General features: G+C 44.2%; 1 protein-coding gene across 16 annotated transcripts in view; it reads left to right on the top strand.

Annotated features, from left to right (window-relative positions):
* Positions 1-18188, top strand: part of AFDN (afadin, adherens junction formation factor) — a 1598291-nt gene that overhangs the window by 470156 nt on the left and 1109947 nt on the right. For all 16 annotated transcript variants that reach the window (XM_085611917.1, XM_085611916.1, XM_085611915.1 and 13 more), the window contains one exon: positions 2259-2521. In XM_085611917.1, the coding sequence (XP_085468043.1) occupies positions 2259-2521 (263 nt within the window). The remainder of the gene's footprint in view (positions 1-2258; positions 2522-18188) is intronic.

The following is an 18188-nucleotide window of genomic DNA, read 5'->3' as shown; positions in this document are numbered from 1 at the left end:
AGTGAAAACCCTAGGTTTCCTTTTCCACATAATAAACATGGGGCAAAGTATCATCGGTTGCCAACCTAATTCCTAGTGAGATACAGGCCCCGGGATAGGACCATAGCTTAATTTATTGTTCCATATCCCTATCTGCCAGCATGCTGTATCACTACTGCCATACAAGCTCTAGCCAAAATTGTTATAGCATTGTACCACATTCTCTATCTGCGAGCCCTTTAATGCAGATTTGGGAAGGGCATCATTTGAAGTGTAGCAGCTATCATTAGGTAGTGTATGTTATTTTGTTTGAGTTCTGCTGTGTGTGGTTAGCAGGTTGTTTGTTTAGTGCTAAGTTTTTTAATGGTTTGTGTTAGTGTCAACGTAAAATAGGTACCATGCGTGAACATCTTTGGGAGGATTTATGTATATGGGTAGTGTGCTAAATGACTTTTTCCATCGTTCTCCACTTTGGGAGCTCAATTACTTATTGCTAAGATAAAAAGTAGTGTTTTTTAATACATTGCATCACAATCCAGGTACATGTCTTATGATGTGTGTGTATTAAGTTTAAGCTAGTTTTCTCTTGTGTGTTTTTAGAGTGTATGTCTAGGGTGTGTGCACGTTGCTTCCCAAATTGCTTTGGTGCTGCTTTCTGAACATGATGTAGCATGTGCTGTATGTGTATGGTTATGCAGGTGTGATTGGAACTACCAGTGTATGTTATGTTTTCCAGAATGCTATTGTATGTCCAGTTAAGGCGAAATATGGCATTTTGGAGGTGTATTGGATGCGTTTGAAAGGGGATTCATATACTACTAAGTACACTCTCCTTATATTCTACGACTTTACTTTTTAAGGCATATCTGACCTTCATATAGTATTCACCAGGTCCTAACCTTGTAAGAAATATTAAACACTCAAGTTGTCATTGTCTTTTTTTATGAAACAAAAAGTTAATCTAACATTCACTAGTTGTGTGTGAAAATGTATGGGCATCTTTTTTCACATCTCTGGGATGTGTGGCAAGTCTTAGGTTTGGGTGATATTTGTATTTTTGTATCATGGATAGCTGTTCTCTAAATCAGAGCTGATGTTTACGACTTTTAGAATCATCAAAACCTGGCTAGGAAAGATAGTACCATCGGTATGAATAAAAGATGATATAGAGACAAGATCACATTTTCTTAATGGGTTAAGATGGTAAGTGGATAATCTACATACTAAGATCTGCTGAGAGTGAGGGTGTACTTTGAGATGAATACAAAGAGAGGCAATGCTAGCCCATGTATGCTACTGAAGCAAGATGTAGTTTTATGTCCAACCCCCTTTAAATGTCCATTCCCATTCAGTTCATCCCATTAAGTCAATTGATCAGTCTGTCTGTTGCAGCCCGCCATTCCCTGGTTCTCCTACACCCCTGTGAACTTAATCACATTGTTCTCACCCTACGTCCATGTGCCAGAACTAATTGGGGAAGATCAGATATCATCAGTAACAGAATGTAGTTCTTGTGGACCAGGAATGGGCAAAAGCAACCGTAGCATCCTACCAAACCACTTATATAGGCCATCTTAACAGTCATTGCTCCCTAGATCTCTTCCGTAATCCCCACCAGGTCACAGGACACTAATGATAAGAATGAACAGTATCTGTCCCATTACAATGGTTGGACTGTCATTCTCCATCAATTCCATGTGCTGAGACTTTGTAGCATCCGCAAACGATGGGCTGGATGGGTTCAAAAAGTGTGGCAGCTAGGTGAGAAGGATAATCTTTTAATGGTGCAAACCTGGTAGCAGTCACCTTATTTCCCTAGTTTTCCACACTCATGGAGAGGGAAGTATTGTGCCTGTGCCCAAGGAAGGAGAGAGGATTTAGATGTTTTCTTAGGCTAAGAAACTCATCCAGACAGCTTCTGGCTCCATACTGTAGCACTGACACATGGCTTCGGCCTCTCACAATACTTCTCTAGCCAAGTGTAAATGTGTAACCTACATATCACACCAGACTAGGGTTTAAATCATTAACCCCTCGCCAGCTATCACTGACAAAGCAGAAGGGGCGCGGTTACAAGGCAGAACACTTGCATTTATATGTTTACAGGTTAATCTTTAGCCATCTGAACATTCTTGTGCAGATCAAGGCACTTTTTTGTGAATAATAATATTGGGAAGAAGACCCTTGGAAGAGGCAAGGCCCTTATTACTGTTCCTTAAAGGCTTGTTTATGTGCAATGACCACATAGTCTATTGAACCCAGAACATTTGTTTTCACAGTTGTTTGGTCCTGGAATACAGTCACATCATTGTGACCTCACTAATATGGATGGAGTAGTCACTGTTACTCCCCGAAGCATGGATGCCAAAACATATGTTGATGGCCAGCGAATTTCTGAGACAACCATGTTGCAGAGTGGTGTGAAAGTGCAGTTTGGTGCATCCCATATCTTCAAATTTGTAGATCCCAGCCAAGAGCAAATTATCCTGAAAAGACCTGTTGATGCAAGTCAGATGGCCAAAAACCAGAGAGACAAATGTGGGTGAGTATGAAGTTCATATTCTATAATTTTCCTTCTTCCTGCCATATATTTAGGCTTTCTTGTTTTCCGCTTCTATTTTTGGTAAATTCTGGTGTTTTTTTTCCCAGTGTTTTCAAGTGATTTCAAAATCATAAAAAAACAGTGGTTATCAGTGGTTACACATTTTCGCGCCATTAAAAACAACAGAACAGTGTTTGTCCGGTGTTTATGGAACTTTTTGATTTTATTATTGCTTGCTTTCTCCACTGCCAGTCAGTCAGTCAATTTTTATTGCATAATTAATAAAAATTATTACAATCCACATTTAATAAAAACAATTGTAAAGCTTGCGATCATAAATTACTTGTTTCGTCTTGTCTTTTTTTTTTTTTTTAAAACCAGGTCACAAGTCCCCGGAAGAATAACTTATAGATTTTGAATTCTTAGTCTAACACGTTTTAAGATGTAATCACGTGGTAGAGTGTCCGGCCTTAATCACTGTGTTCCACTTTAGTTAAAGTGTAGGGCCGCTCATTTGCCCGGGAGTAGTTTTTTAGCTTCTGTCATGAATTTGAGTCCCCGGCAAGCAAAAGTGGGAGAGGAGCCACTCAACCAAGTTATTATCGCTTGCCGGCATGTTTTTATGTTCAAATTGAGACAAATAGCACGTAGGTATTTCCTTCTCAGTGTCATTAGCGCTGGGCACACGCAAAACAGATGAGTTAGGGTTTCATTATGGTATCCACATAGTCTACATTGGAGACTTTCATTCTGATATTTCCACGACGGTCTTAGATCTTTAGAATAATGCAGACCCAGTCTGTAGTCTATGAAGATTTTTTTTAAGTGTTGACTAAAGTGAGTTGCTAAGTAGGTCTGCTGTTTCTGATAAGAGTAGGAAGAGATTACGGTCCAAGCGTGGCGTCGAGAAGCCAGTGTAGTTTTGTCCTCTAATAAAGATTTCCTTTTTGCCACTCTGTTGGCTATTTTACAGAAAGTAGTATGTTCGATTTCTTTGTTCCAAGTTTCTAGGAGATCTAGTTCGTGCAAACAGGAGTTCAGGTAAATTGCCCAAGAATTTCCGGTAGACTCTCTGTTTTGGGAGCTTATTTCTTGCCAACAAACGTGGTCCATGGACTTGGGTTGGGCTAGCCGAAGTTTATGACACCATTTTGCAAACCTTGACATTGAGCGAAAGTGTTGATTTTGTAAGCCAAATTCAAGGCGGACTTGAGCCGCAGATGCTGATTTAGGCAGATTGAACACAGATTTGTAGATTTTATTCTGTAGTTCGTTTAAAATTTTGGCCTCACCTCCGAGCCAAGTGACTAGTCCGTATGATAGTGTAGGTTGAATTTGGGCAGACATTACCCTCAGGAGGTGCGTATAATTGGGACCCCCCATTTTTTGTTGAAGCTGTCTATATGCGTAAATCAGTGTTTGGGACTTTGCTTTTATAGTCAGGGTATGTTCTTTTTTTGAGTTGCTTTTCCCAATTGTAACGCCTAGGTACCGGTAGTAATTCTCTTCTTCCAGTACTGACTTATCAATCGACCATGTAAATTTAATCTTCTTATGTTCAACTAGTCGAAGAATTTTTGTCTTTTCCCTATTTAGTTCCAGTTTTTCTTGTACTAAATAGGAATGAAGGTTGGTTATCAGACGTTGTAAGCCTATTGGGGTTTTGCTTAGTAGAACAATGTCGTCCGCAAACTGCAGGATTGGAATGTAGTCATTCCCTAGTTTGGGTGCGTGGTTGTTTATTTGTCCTAGGTTACTACCTAAGTCTGCCAAAAACAGGTTGAATAGGCACGGGGCCAGGACACAGCCTTGTTTTAAGCCGTCCTGAGTTTTGATTTTTGATGTTAAGCTCGATCCCTGGCTTAATTTAACCCTTGCCCATGTATCGGTGTATAGGCAGATTATAGCGTTTAGCAGCATCCTAGGCATCCCCCAGTCTTTGAGCTTTTCCCATAGTCTTAACCGGCTCACTCGATCGAAGGCTGCTCTTATGTCTATAAAACACCCGTACAATCGTTGGTTCTTTTTCTCAGCTCTCTCCATCAGCAGTGCCAGTGTCGTCAGGTTTGTTGTTGTCCCCATCCCCTGTCTAAAGCCGATTTGGAAAATGGGAAGTAAGTTGTTATTTTCTACCCATACTTGAACCTGCTCTAAAAGACATGAAGCATACAGTTTTCCTTCTACATCTATGAGAGAGATCAGCCTATAGTTAGCTGGGGTTCTTCTATTCCCCTTTTTGTAGATGGGGTGGATGATGTTTCCTTTCCACGATGTAGGCATACGACGAGTGATAAAGATTTGGTTGAACAAAGCTGTTAAGTGGTTGGACCAGAAGTCCTTATTCAATTTAAATATGGCTGTCGGTAGTCCGTTTGGGCCAGGAGCACCCTCGGGTTTTAGTTTCTGTAAAAGTTTTATTACACTTTTGCAGGATGTCAGTACTGGCTGGTCGTAATCCCGTTTTTCCTTGTCCAGTTCGATTAGCCTATTTAAACTTTCCTGGGGGCCCATTTGGTTACCTGAGTCCGTTGCGTTGGTTGCCCGTAGCATTTTGTTAGATGGGGCAGTGTCCTTTATTGCATAGAGGTTCCTTACGTGGGCTTCCCAGACATCGGCATTAATGCCAGGATCGTGAGACATCACTTCGCCTTTGTTCAAGTTGTTAATAATCCCCCAGAAATCCCGAGAGTTTTGCTGTTTACTGGCTGATAGAAGTTTTAGCCAGATTGATTCTTTGTATTTGGCCTTTGCCACCCACAGCATTTTACGGTAATTCTTCCTCAGGCTCCTTAACAGAGTGTAGTTCGAATTGTTTCCTTGATTTTTGGACGTGTGAACGTTCCGTTGCTCCCTAGATATTTTTTTTTTTTCCAGTCTTAGTTCATCAGTGAACCAGGGTTCTTTTAAGGTTTTTAAGGTGTTTTGATTGGCTGGGGGGGCAGAATGTTTTTGAATTAACGTGTCAACCATGTTTTCCCAGTGTTTTACAAGCTCTCCATCCTCTGGTTGTTCATGTTCTAACATAAATTTGTTTGCTGTTGCCTGGATTTCTTCGATTTTTTCCCCCTCTCCATCTGATTTTTCTCAAATTAAATTTCTCCGGCAAGTGAGTCAGTGAGATTATCTTGTTAAGCCTGGTGACTGCTGATTTCAACCTGATGATTTGGGGAAAGTGATCACTTTCTGTACGCTGGACTATGTCATAGTCTACAATACTATCTGTTATGCTCTTACTTATTATTGTAAAGTCTATGGTGGACTTGACTTTCCCACTCATATAAGTTGGTCCTGTTGTTGAGTTTCCCCTTTTTTCACTTCTGAGGATTGTCAGGCCCTGTGTTTCTAGTCTATTCAAGAACGTTGCTATATAACCTGATCCGAGTTTAGTGGTCTGGTTACGACTAGATGTTCCGTCTCTCATTAGGTTAGAATTAAAGTCCCCTGAAATTATCAGTGGACATTGCTCGTTTGATTTCTGTAGGACTTTAATGAGTTTAGCTAGTGTCTCCATTTTTTCTTCCTTGCTTGACCGTTCGGGGTGAATGTAGATGTTTATTAATAAAAATTGATGTAGCAACTTTCTGGTTATTTTTACTACTTGAACCCAGCTTAACCCCACATCCAACATCTCGGTTTCCCAGTTAAAATTCTGAGATACGTATATCGATAGCCCTCCGCATGGATGTCCAAATTTGGACAGCTTCTTCGCCAAGATGTGGTGTTCTGCAAAGCCTGGAATTGCGGGATGTGTCAGGTTCCAGGTCTCTTGGAGGAGGAGTATGTCGTGTTTTTGAAAAAAATGTTGAGTCTCGTGATCCTGATCCATGCTACTAAAGCCATGTGTGTTCCATGAACACAAGTTAATTGTTTCCGGATAAGCGGTGTCGGTATGTTGGTTTAGTGAGTGCTTTCTCCACTGATAGTACATGGTATATAGACAGTGTATGTACAGTGTATGTGAGGTCCAGATACATTTTTACAAATCAAACATATTGTAGTACACCATACAATACTTATTCAGTGAGTCTTTGGTCAGGCACACTCACTCTTTCCTTTCCATTTATACTTTTATCTGTGAAAAGGCCCTCTCAACATTGGCACTTGAGACGGGTAACGCCAAAATACCCAGTACACAATTTGCTAACTCTGGCCACGGACATAGCTTTCCAGTCCAATACTGGTGCACCTGAAGATTGTAATTCTCTGCAACAGGTTCTACAACATATACGTTTAATTGGCAGCATACGCCCTCATGTATTGAAGCGGTAAAAAATGAAGCAGAACTTTTGAAACTCCAGAGAAAATTTCCCTTTACGGAAGGGATCTATAACTTGTGCAGAGTACCACAGTGAGGCTTCATTGACTTCAAATGCCATGGTTGGTGAAGGGCTATTTCTCATATATTGTAAAATAAAAGTTCATGAATTGCTCTTCAACATTTCTTAGCTTACCAAGTGGCAAGCACTGTACTCTGCCATGGAACATGTTGCAGTGCCAAAGTCACTAAAAGTGTCCACCAGCCTACTCTCAAGGAGATGTTTCACATCTACACCATTTATGCTGAACACTTGGTAGGCAAGGGTGTTTACTGACTCTAGTTGTTTTATTATGCCCACTACAGCAGCAGTATAGTGTACTTTTTTCCAAATCACTATCAATATGCGACCAAAGATCCTCACATTATTTGCCTTTGGCATCATCACTCAGCAAACATTCTGTAAACTGTTGCCACATGGATAATATAGCATTCATGGCCTCTAGGACTGAGAACCACCAGCAAAGTGACACAGTTGGGATGGCTCTTTCTTTGATGCCACACAAAGCACAAAATTAGAAATATTTGGGTATTGGTTTCTGCGCTAACAAAACAGTGTGCCAGAATGGACTAAAATGTCAAAAGCATTCTTCATTAATTCTGAACATTGTAAGGATGCTTTCAGCATACGATCTAACAAGTGACAAGGATCTCTTACAGGGAAGCACTTCAGCTCAGGTAACGATTTTGACAGGTCATCACAACCTTTTCATATACATACCTGAATCACTGCAAATACAAACAATATCACTCCAATCTTTGTTGCACTTGGTAAGAACTTTTTGCAGCTACATTCCCAAGTGACACTGCGTTCAATGTTTTCCAAACGTCTGGTGTCATTTTTTCAACAGTATCCCAGATGCACTCTTTTCACATATACCTGTCAATATACCTTGCATTGAATGTTTAAAGCCTGGGGTGTTTGGCAATTCACCTACTATCATACTGACTAAATAGAAAAGGGGACTGGTGTATCAAGGGTTATTACCTGTTCTCTGTGGGAAAATGTGATGGTACATATTGGGAAAGTTTCTTATGAAACCTACATTTTTCCTATCAGTAAAAGACTCAAACGTAGCCAAAAAATCAAATATGATATTGATATTTCCTGATGCTCTACAGTTTATAAAATAAATAAGAAAAACTAAAACATGCTTCTAACTCCTGTATCTTTAAGATCAAAGATCACAAAAGTAAAAAAAGGGAGAAGAAACGATATTTTAGTGACATCCCTAAACAACAAAACTCAAGCAGAATAATGTTAGCCCAGTCTGTCTTACAGCTACCTTGTATAACAAAGTTACATTGTATTGGCATCTTCAGGAAGAAATAAAAATGACTCTTTCACTCTCCTTTTCCTTTCTTTGAATGGCATTTAGTTTGTGGTTTTGCAGGTTTTTTTTTCAATGTTTATATGTTTCCACTGGTGAGGGCTATTTTCCTTCCAGTGGGGTTTTATCAGTTATTATAGGTTTAAACCTAAAACCTGAGAGCCTACTTATATTTTATTAAAATGTGGACCCTGGTGAAATAACCATTTTTGTTTCCTTAAGCTTTGTGTCTTCTACTGAAGACACACAAAACCTCATCATTGGGATGTACTCACTGAAGCTGATTTGGCATTCATGTATTGTTTTAGTGGCTTTGAGATCGATTATCTTTTTAAAAAAAAAAAATTATTTATTGGTTTTATCAAATTTATTTCTCCCCCCCCCCCCCCCCCCCCCCCCAGACAGTTAAAACATACTGTACATTAACATCATAGACTTTACATTGTATTTGTCATATTTAAATCAGCATTATGGGAACATTTTTCAAAACATATTCCGTACTTCACAAAAAAACAATTAAGTCAATAACATAAATACATTACAACATTGATAATACATCAGATTTGTAAATCTCGCCAAAGTGTGAGAGGAGACCAAGTTTTCATGCCCCTTTCACGTCGCCTTCTGCCTTTCCGCTTGTATATAGCTATTTCAATATTATGCACCGCTAAAAGCCTAGCTAGCCACTGTTGAAAAGTAGGTGGTAGCGGGTCTAGCCAAGCCGATGCAATGCATAGCCGCCATTGCAACAAATATAAGATCGTGACCGTTCTCGAGGTTATCTGAATCGAGATGATCTGAATCTTCCACCCCAAGTACCATTGTTTCTGGTAACAAGACAACCTTTCTGTGGAGAACAGAGGATAAGAACCTCTCCATATCTTGTTTCAGAGGCATTAACACTGGGCAGGAGGCACAGATATGGACGGAGTCTGCTTTAAATAGTTTGCATCTCGGACAGCAGGTCCCATTACCGATCCCCCATTTAGCAATCTTTTCAGGTGTATAATAGAGAAAAGAGCAGGTTTTATAAAATTGTGCCTGTAGTTTAGTAGAAATAAGAGTAGTTTGAGCTAACTGATAGGAGTGTAAGAATCCTTCTTTAGAAATCTCGAGTTTACTTTGCCACCTCATAGCCATTTTATTTAGATCATCTGGGAGCATGTCCAACAGTGGCACATAAACTCCACCAATCAAATGTTTCTTAGAATGTATAATTGTGTTCGAGGCATGTCGGCTGCTGAATTCATATCTGTGCATAGATCGCCGCCTAGTGTTGGGTCCGGATGTTTGCACGTTGTTGTCCTGGAAGAGTCTTCGAAGTATCCTGGGATAGGTGACTCCTCCCCTGGACTACAGTGCGCATGGGCATCCTCTCCATCCTCAGATTGTTTTTTTCCGCCATTGGGTTCGGATGTGCTTATCTTGACTCAAGTTAGGAAAAACTTTTTCTAGGCCAAAAGGCCTTTAGTTCGCGTCGGTACTGTTCCCGATCGGTATCGATAGTATCTTGTTAGTTTACTAACTTCCAGAACCAGCTTTTTCGCATCTTACCCGACCATCGACCCGTCATCGACGATGGAATCGAGGACACCATTCAAGCGGTGTCCTGTGTGTAATGCGAAATATCCCCACATCGACGTCCATCCGGTGTGCAACAAATGCCTTTCACCGGATCACGACGAATCTACATGTATGGCCTGTGCCCGATTCCGATCCAAGAAGACTCTCCGGAATCGACGAGCAGCGGGACTCGAGGCGCAGCAAGCGGCACCGGCCCCGGCCGACATCTTCAGCGCCGAGACCGAAGATGTCGAAGACGTGGAGAACCTACCCTCCAGTCCCGCTTCCGAACATGACGTCGAAGAAAGACTCTTTCGCAGAGATGAAGACGACACCGAGGTAAGAGACTACAATGAGGCCCTAGGGGCCGAAGAGAGTAGCTCCGGTGACGAGCAAGGCCTACCCGTACAGACTGAGGATATCCCAGTGCGCCAGTCTATGGCTCCGGTCGAGGGATCGCCTTCGGGCCTTACCCAAGACCTATCCCGCAGTTCTTCGGCCCCGCCCTCTGGCCCGGCCTCGGACATTCAGCGGCAGCCATTAATATCCAAACCGGCTGGTTTCCCTTCTTCGAAACCGAAACCAAAAGCTGTATTGGTTCAACTGAAACCGAAACCGAAAGTGACGCTGGTCGGATCGAGGCCCACCACACCTTCGACGCCAGCGAAACCCGTCGGCACCGAGCGCACCAAACGAGACTTCGGTGCCGAGCTTGCAGCGGCCGACGTCGGAGTCGACATACGGAAAAAGACCTTCGGTGCCAACAAACCTACTCGGCTCCCGGCACCGACGCAATCGGCTCCGACCCCAAAGGTCAAACCGCCTGCTGCGTCTCACACCGCTTCGACAGCACCACCAAAGGCACACTCATCGAAGACGTCGACGGCCATTACCGCCCCTCGACTCGATGACTCACCGGCGCCGAAAAAGTCCACGTCCGCCTCTACGGAACCGGTCGGCGCAAAGGAATCGATGGCGCTCCAGGTGCGACCCGTTGCTGCGCAACGCACCAAAACCAAAACAGTCCTCCAGGACACGTCGGGCTCCGAGCCGATAAAAGCTCCAACAGCCTCCTCGGCAACGGCCAACATTACTTTTGGCCTGCCACCATCCACGGCCCCGAAACTGTTCCAAATTAGGACACGGGTCACCCACACCACGATCACGCCTGCCGAACGCTCTCCTGCGGAGACGTCTCAATCACATCTCATCGACGCCGACACCGGCAGGATGATGCTCCATAACAGGAGAATAACTTCTGAGCCAGCTTTGGACTCCTTCCGGATCCCGCTTAAGAGAAAGCTGCCAGTGGCTTCGGAACCAGTTCTTTACGAACCTCTCCATTCCCCCTACCAGGATCCACAGTCCTTCTCTCCCACACACTCCGACACAGATGTTTTGGAGTACTACATGGGTGACCAAGTCCCCTACCCCGGAGAGATGGACCCTGAAGGCCAACAGGACCCTGATCAAGCTTGGGATGACCCTGTGGACTCAGGTGCACCTATGGATGCACAGGACCCGCAACTCTATGGAGCAAAACCATCTCCCACAGAGGACACTGCCGCGTTCAACGCTCTAATTGAACATGCTGCGGCCAATCATGGGGTGCAACTTCACTCTGACACCGTCGAGGACGACTTTCTCATGGATACTTTCGCATCCTCAGAAAGGAATATAAAGACTCTGCCCATGTTGAAGGGTGTCCTCAAACCAGCAAAGGACATCTTCAAAGAACCCACCAGGGCAAGAGTGATAAACCCCAGGATCGACAAGAAATACAGATCGGCGCCTGGGGACCCTACTTACATTAGAGGCCAGTTACCTCTGGATTCCATTGTAGTTGCGAATGCTCGCAAGAGGGCACACTCGCAAACAACATGTGATGCTCCTCCCCCGGACAAAGAGTCCAAGGTGCTAGAGACCTCCGGCAAACGGGTTGCCGCCCAGGCAGCTAACATATGGCGCATTGCCAATACTCAGGCGCTCCTCGCTCGCTACGATCGAGCGCACTACGACACATTAGAGCAACTACTCCAACATCTCCCTGACCAATTCAAAGAAGGTGCAGAGATCCTCATCAGGGAGGGACAACTGCTCACAAATGCATCCATTAAGTGTGCACTGGATGCCGCGGATACAGCTGCCAGAGCCATAAACACTAGCGTCATGTTGCGACGACACGCCTGGTTGCGAATCTCCGGATTCAAACCTGAGGTACAAAATAACATCCTCAACCAACCTGTCAACCCCGACTACTTATTCGGGCCGGAGGTTGACACCACCCTAGAGAAAATAAAAAAGGACACAGACACTGCAAAGTCCATGGGGGCCCTACAAACGCAGTCCTTTCGGAGCGGCTCCTTTCGTCACCCCGGAAATAGAGGAGCAGGTAGAGGACAGGGGTCACAGCAAACATACAACAAGGGCAACACACAAAGCACCACGATAAAAACACCCGGGGTGGATATCGTGGCTCCAGCACAAAGGGCAGAGGACGCGGCTACGGCAACACCAGGTCCTCCCCCAAGAACAAGCAGTGACGCCCTCTCCCTTCCTCCCGACCACATAACACCTGTCGGGGGAAGGCTACAAAGGTTCCTGTCCACGTGGAACTCCATCACCACGGACAGGTGGGTCAAAGATATTGTCAAATACGGTTACTGCCTAGAATTAACCTCAACTCCACCCACAATACCTCCAAAAAACCGTCCTATGTCCTCAGAGCACTTAACGCTCTTACAGCAGGAGGTGCAAAGTATGCTACTAAAAGGCGCAATAGAGGTCGTACCCGTCCACGAGCAAGGTACGGGGGTGTACTCCCTGTACTTTTTAATACCGAAAAAGGACGGGTCGCTCAGACCTATCTTAGACCTGAGACCCCTGAACCAGTACATTCTTTCCGAGCATTTTCACATGCTCACTTTACAGCAAGTCCTCCCGCTGCTCAAGCAGGGAGACTTCCTGGCCACACTGGACCTCAAAGATGCGTATTTCCACATACCCATTCACCCCTCACACAAGAAATACCTCAGGTTCACTGTTCAAGGGCAGCACTACCAATTCAAAGTCCTTCCCTTCGGCGTGACAACAGCACCCAGGGTGTTCACAAAGTGCCTAGCTACTGTGGCGGCACATCTACGGAGGCAGCACATACACGTCTACCCTTACCTGGACGACTGGCTCGTTCAAGCAAAGTCAGCCCAGCAATGTGCCAGCCACATGTCCCGCACCATTCACCTCCTTCACAGTCTGGGGTTCTCACTAAATTACCCCAAATCCCATCTCCAGCCCGCACACGTACAACAGTACCTAGGTGCGACTATAGACACTCTGGCGGCCACAGCTCAGCCAAATTTAGTGAGAATCAACAGCATCCAAATGCTGATTTCCAAGTTCAAACCACAACACTCCCTCCCCGCGCGAGTGTTCATGCAGGTGATAGGCATGATGGCCTCCTGCATTTTCATAGTCCCACACGCGAGACTACATATGCGCCCGCTTCAGGAGTGCTTAGCACGTCAGTGGAATCAGGCTCAAGGACAGTTGAAAGACCTAGTGTTGGTGAGCGGTCGGGCATACAACTCTCTGCATTGGTGGAATCCACAAAACCTTTGCAAGGGCCGACCGTTCCAAGAGCCTGTTCCACAAATAATACTGACAGCGGACGCGTCTCTCCAGGGATGGGGAGCTCATGTACTCAACTACACAGTGCAGGGACTATGGACAACACAACAAAAGAAGATGCACATCAACATTCTGGAATTGATGGCAATCTTCCTCGCAATGAAAGCATTCAAAGTACACTTGTGCAACAAAGTCGTGTTGATCCGGACGGACAACATGACCGCCATGTACTACATACAGAAGCAGGGAGGAACACACTCTCCACAGTTGTCTCATCTGGCTCAGAGCATGTGGAAGTGGGCCATTCAGAGGAACATGTTCCTCATGGCAGAACACCTCCCCGGCAAGGACAGTCAGATGGCGGATCTGCTCAGCAGACACAGCCACCAGATGCACGAGTGGGAGCTACACCCGTCAGTACTCCAACCGTACTTCCAACAGTGGGGTCATCCAGAGATAGACCTATTCGCCACAAGCGAAAACGCAAAATGCCAAAGCTTTGCCGCCAGGTTCCCACATCCGCAGTCGCAGGGCAATGCGATATGGATGAACTGGTCCGGCAGATTTGCGTACGCTTTTCCCCCAGCACCACTGATACCGCTGGTGGCACGCAAACTCAGACAACACTAACTGACACTCGTCCTGGTTGCTCCAACGTGGGCACGCCAGCCGTGGTACACCACCTTTCTCGAACTTTCCGTGGTGCCGCATCAAAGGCTACGGGTCAAACCCGAGCATTTGACGCAGAACCATGGAGAGATTCAGCACCCAGATCCGCAACAGCTGAACCTAGCAATCTGGCTCCTGAAGTCCTAGAGTTTGGCTACCTGAACCTGCCACCTGACTGTATGGACATCATTAAGGAGGCCAGGAGACCCACTACCAGAGCTTGCTATGCAGCCAAATGGAAAAGGTTCGTCATTTATTGCAGTAATAATGACATTAACCCGCTAGACGCATCCATCCAAAACATTATTTGTTACCTATTACACCTATACCGATGCAATCTGGCGTACACCTCTATACGTGTCCATTTGACCGCAATATCAGCCTATCTGCAAACCAGGCAGCACCTCTCTCTATTCAGAGTGCCTGCCATCAAAGCATTCTTGGAAGGACTCAAACGAGTCATTCCACCTAGCCACCCACCAGCTCCAATGTGGAACCTCAACTTGGTCCTCACACGCCTGATGGGTCCACCCTTTGAACCTCTACACTCATGCGAGATTCAATTCCTTACCTGGAAAGTAGCTTTCCTAGTAGCGAAACTTCTTTACGAAGAGTTAGTGAACTCCAGGCACTAACCATCCAAGAGCCATTTATACAGGTTCACGCCAACAGGGTCGTACTACGTACCAACCCCAAATTCATGCCCAAGGTAGTATCGCAGTTCCACATGAATCAAACTATTGAACTGCCTGTTTTCTTTCCAAACCCACAGACTGTCGCAGAAAGGGCACTCCATACACTAGATGTAAAGAGGGCTCTCCTGTATTATATCGACAGGACAAAACCCTTTAGGAAAACAAAACAACTTTTCGTTGCCTTTGCCCCACACCACAAAGGTAACGCTATCTCCAAAGCAGGTATAGCCAGATGGATCGTTAAATGTTTTCAAATTTGCTATCAAAAGGCTAAACCCACTTTAACGATTCCCCCACGAGCCCACTCAACACGTAAGTTGGGGGCCTCCATGGCTTTCCTAGGAAACATTCCTTTGCATGATATCTGTAGAGCAGCCACCTGGTCCACTACACATACATTTACCAAACACTATTGTGTAGATGTGCAATCAAAACAGCAGGCAGCTGTAGGACAGGCTGTTCTCAAAACTCTTTTTCAGACCGCTGCAGCTGGCACTGGTAGCCGCCGCTAATAAGAGTGCACTGCTATATATTCTATGCACAGATATGAATTCAGCAGCCCACATGCCTCGAACTGAATATGCTACTTACCAGTATGCATCTGTTCTTGGCATGTAGGGCTGCTGACATTCATATCGTCCTCCCCGGCGCCTGTAGCAGCTGCAGCTCTCAGAATTACTGTAAAGCATGGTCATCACTTTCTGTATCTACTCCATCACTGCCACAATGGCGAAAAACAATCTGAGGATGGAGAGGATGCCCATGCGCACTGTAGTCCAGGGGAGGAGTCACCTATCCCAGGATACTTCGAAGACTCTTCCAGGACAACAACGTGCAAACATCCGGACCCAACACTAGGCGGCGATCTATGCACAGATATGAATGTCAGCAGCCCTACATGCCAAGAACAGATGCATACTGGTAAGTAGCATATTCATTCTACTACAATAGATTCTTCCCAAAGTGTTCTTGCTCCAGATGTATGAGTTAGGAAGGCCCTAATCTGGAGATATTTGAAGAAATCACGCCAGTCTAAACCGAATTCTCCCTTCAAAGCATCAAAAGATTTAATCCCCATATTATTAAAAAAATCCCCTAGTTGTGTTATTCCCTGGTTATACCATTTGTTAACGCAGTTATCTTTAAAGATTATTGGTGGAATAATTGGATTATTTAGTACCGGGGTGTAATATGAGAATCGTCCTATTCCTAGCATTTTCTTTACAGCCTTCCATACCTTAAAACAACTATAAAGAGTCTTAAATTTGACTTTTTTATGGTAACTATCGTGTATGTGCCTCCAAAAGTAGCCATAGCAGAAGTTCCCCACCAATAGCTGAAAGATTGAAGCGGTGTGTACCGCTGTGTTGTTCCCCCCCTTGTAATAATTCCTTACTGTATAATAGTACACATGACCAATAATATCTCCTTAAGTTGGGAAGTGATAGCCCACCTCTGTCCTTAGGAAGGGTAAGATATTTATATGCCCGACGAGGTTGGGCATATGACCATATAAATCTAGAGAAAGTACGTTCCATTACTGTAAACCACTGGTTAGAAAACTCTAGGCAAACTGCTCTGAATAAATATAGTATCTTGGGAAAGTACACCATTTTAATTGCATTTGCTTTTCCAATAATGGACAGGTGAAGATTGTCTAACCGTCGTAGATCCTTTTGCATCGTATTCATTAGTGGCTTAAGATTTAAATCAACAACTTCCTCTAATTTGGAAGAAATTGTAACACCTAAATATGTCGCTCCCCTCACCACCCTAGGATCATCCATCACAATTTTTTGATTTAAAACAATTTGTGTCTTTCCTTGATTTAGCGCGTAGCCAGAGACCAGCCCAAATTTCCTGGCCTCGGCCTCAATGGTCAGCATTGCTACTATGGGGTCAGCAGTAACTATTGCAATGTCATCAGCATATGCTAATGTTTTTGTTGCATACCCTTGTAATATAATGGGGGATATCTGATTATTTTTCTCCAAATAGCCAATGAAAAAAATCTATATATATTGCAAATAGCAATGGCGAGCAAGGGCATCCCTGGCGGGTTCCCCTGGAAACAGCGATTTCCTTAGTTATGCTTCCATTGACAGATACAACAGCCTTAGGATTATTATACATTTTTTGTATCGCCTGGATAAGCTTGATTCGAAATCCCATCATCGCCATTGCTTTCCAGAGAAACTGCCAGGAGACCCTATTAAAAGCCTTCTCTGCATCCAGAAGGATCAGGGCCATAGGGTCTCCGGTAATTTCTGTTCCGTCAAAGAGTGTGATAACCCTCTGGATAGGATTTATAGTTGACCTTCCAGGAACAAAGCCATGCTGGCTATTAACAATAACATTATGTATTATGGGTGCAATTCGATTTGCCAAAATTTTGGAGTATATTTTAGAATCAGCATTTATAAGGGTTATTGGACGGTATGATCCTAACTGTTCTGGGAGTTTCCCCTTTTTGGCAAATATCACAATTTTGGCCCTGGACCAAGAGCTGGGAGGTTCACCCCCCGAAAAAATATGAATAATTAAGTCCCTAAATGTATATTTAATTTCGTCTATAAAAGTACTATAGAACTCCGAAGGGATACAGTCCAGACCCGTAGCCTTTCCTTTAGGGAGGCTCTTAACTACAGTCAATATCTCTTCCATGTTTGGTGTTTCCTCTAAAGCCAGTTGTGTGTTTACCTCAAGCTTTACGGCTTCACAATTCTCTAGGTACTTTTCTATTTCTGTGGTGTCTACGTTGCCGTTATCTGTATATAGTTCTTTATAGAACATCCAAAATGCTTGCTTAATCAGCTCTGAGTCTTTTAGCAGGCCTTCCACTGGATCTACAATCTCCCTTATTAGATTGGCATTGACCTGTTGTCTCAATCGCATCGCCAATTGATGTCCCACTTGCTCGTTGACTTCATATATTAGCTCTTTTCGTGTTGTGGCTTTCCGGATTGCCTTATCAGAAAACATATTAGTAATTGCTGCCTTGGCAACTGCTACTTGGGCTAATATACTGGAGATGTCCCCGGTTGTATCTGTAGTGACACTAGTGAGTCTTACTTCTGCTAACATAAGCTCATCCTGCAGCCTCCGTAACTCCTCTTTTTCTCGTCTGTTTGCTCTAATTGAATATGACATAGTCTCACCCCGGACCCCTGCTTTCAGCGTATCCCAAACGACCTCTATTGATGTACTATGAATGTTTTCTACTAGGAACTTAGGTATCCAGGCTTTCATGTGAGATCGATTATCTGAATAGAAACCTGGTAATAAATAACTCGCAATACCTTTTGTATATCCGTTTGGTCCTGAACTGCTGCTATGTTGCCGTCAGAGGGATGCAGGTGCAGGCATCTGTGGATGGGCAGGTGTTGGCCTGGTTGCCTATGTAGAGTTAGAGGGTGGTGTTAGGGCAATTATGTGAGAGGTTCTCTGTGGGGTTGCAAATAGGGCGG

This window comes from Triturus cristatus, chromosome 6, assembly GCF_964204655.1.
Source record: "Triturus cristatus chromosome 6, aTriCri1.1, whole genome shotgun sequence".
Lineage (NCBI taxonomy): Eukaryota > Metazoa > Chordata > Amphibia > Caudata > Salamandridae > Triturus > Triturus cristatus.
The sequence above is the reverse complement of the archived record's forward strand: the minus strand, read 5'-3'. Positions and strand labels throughout refer to the sequence as shown.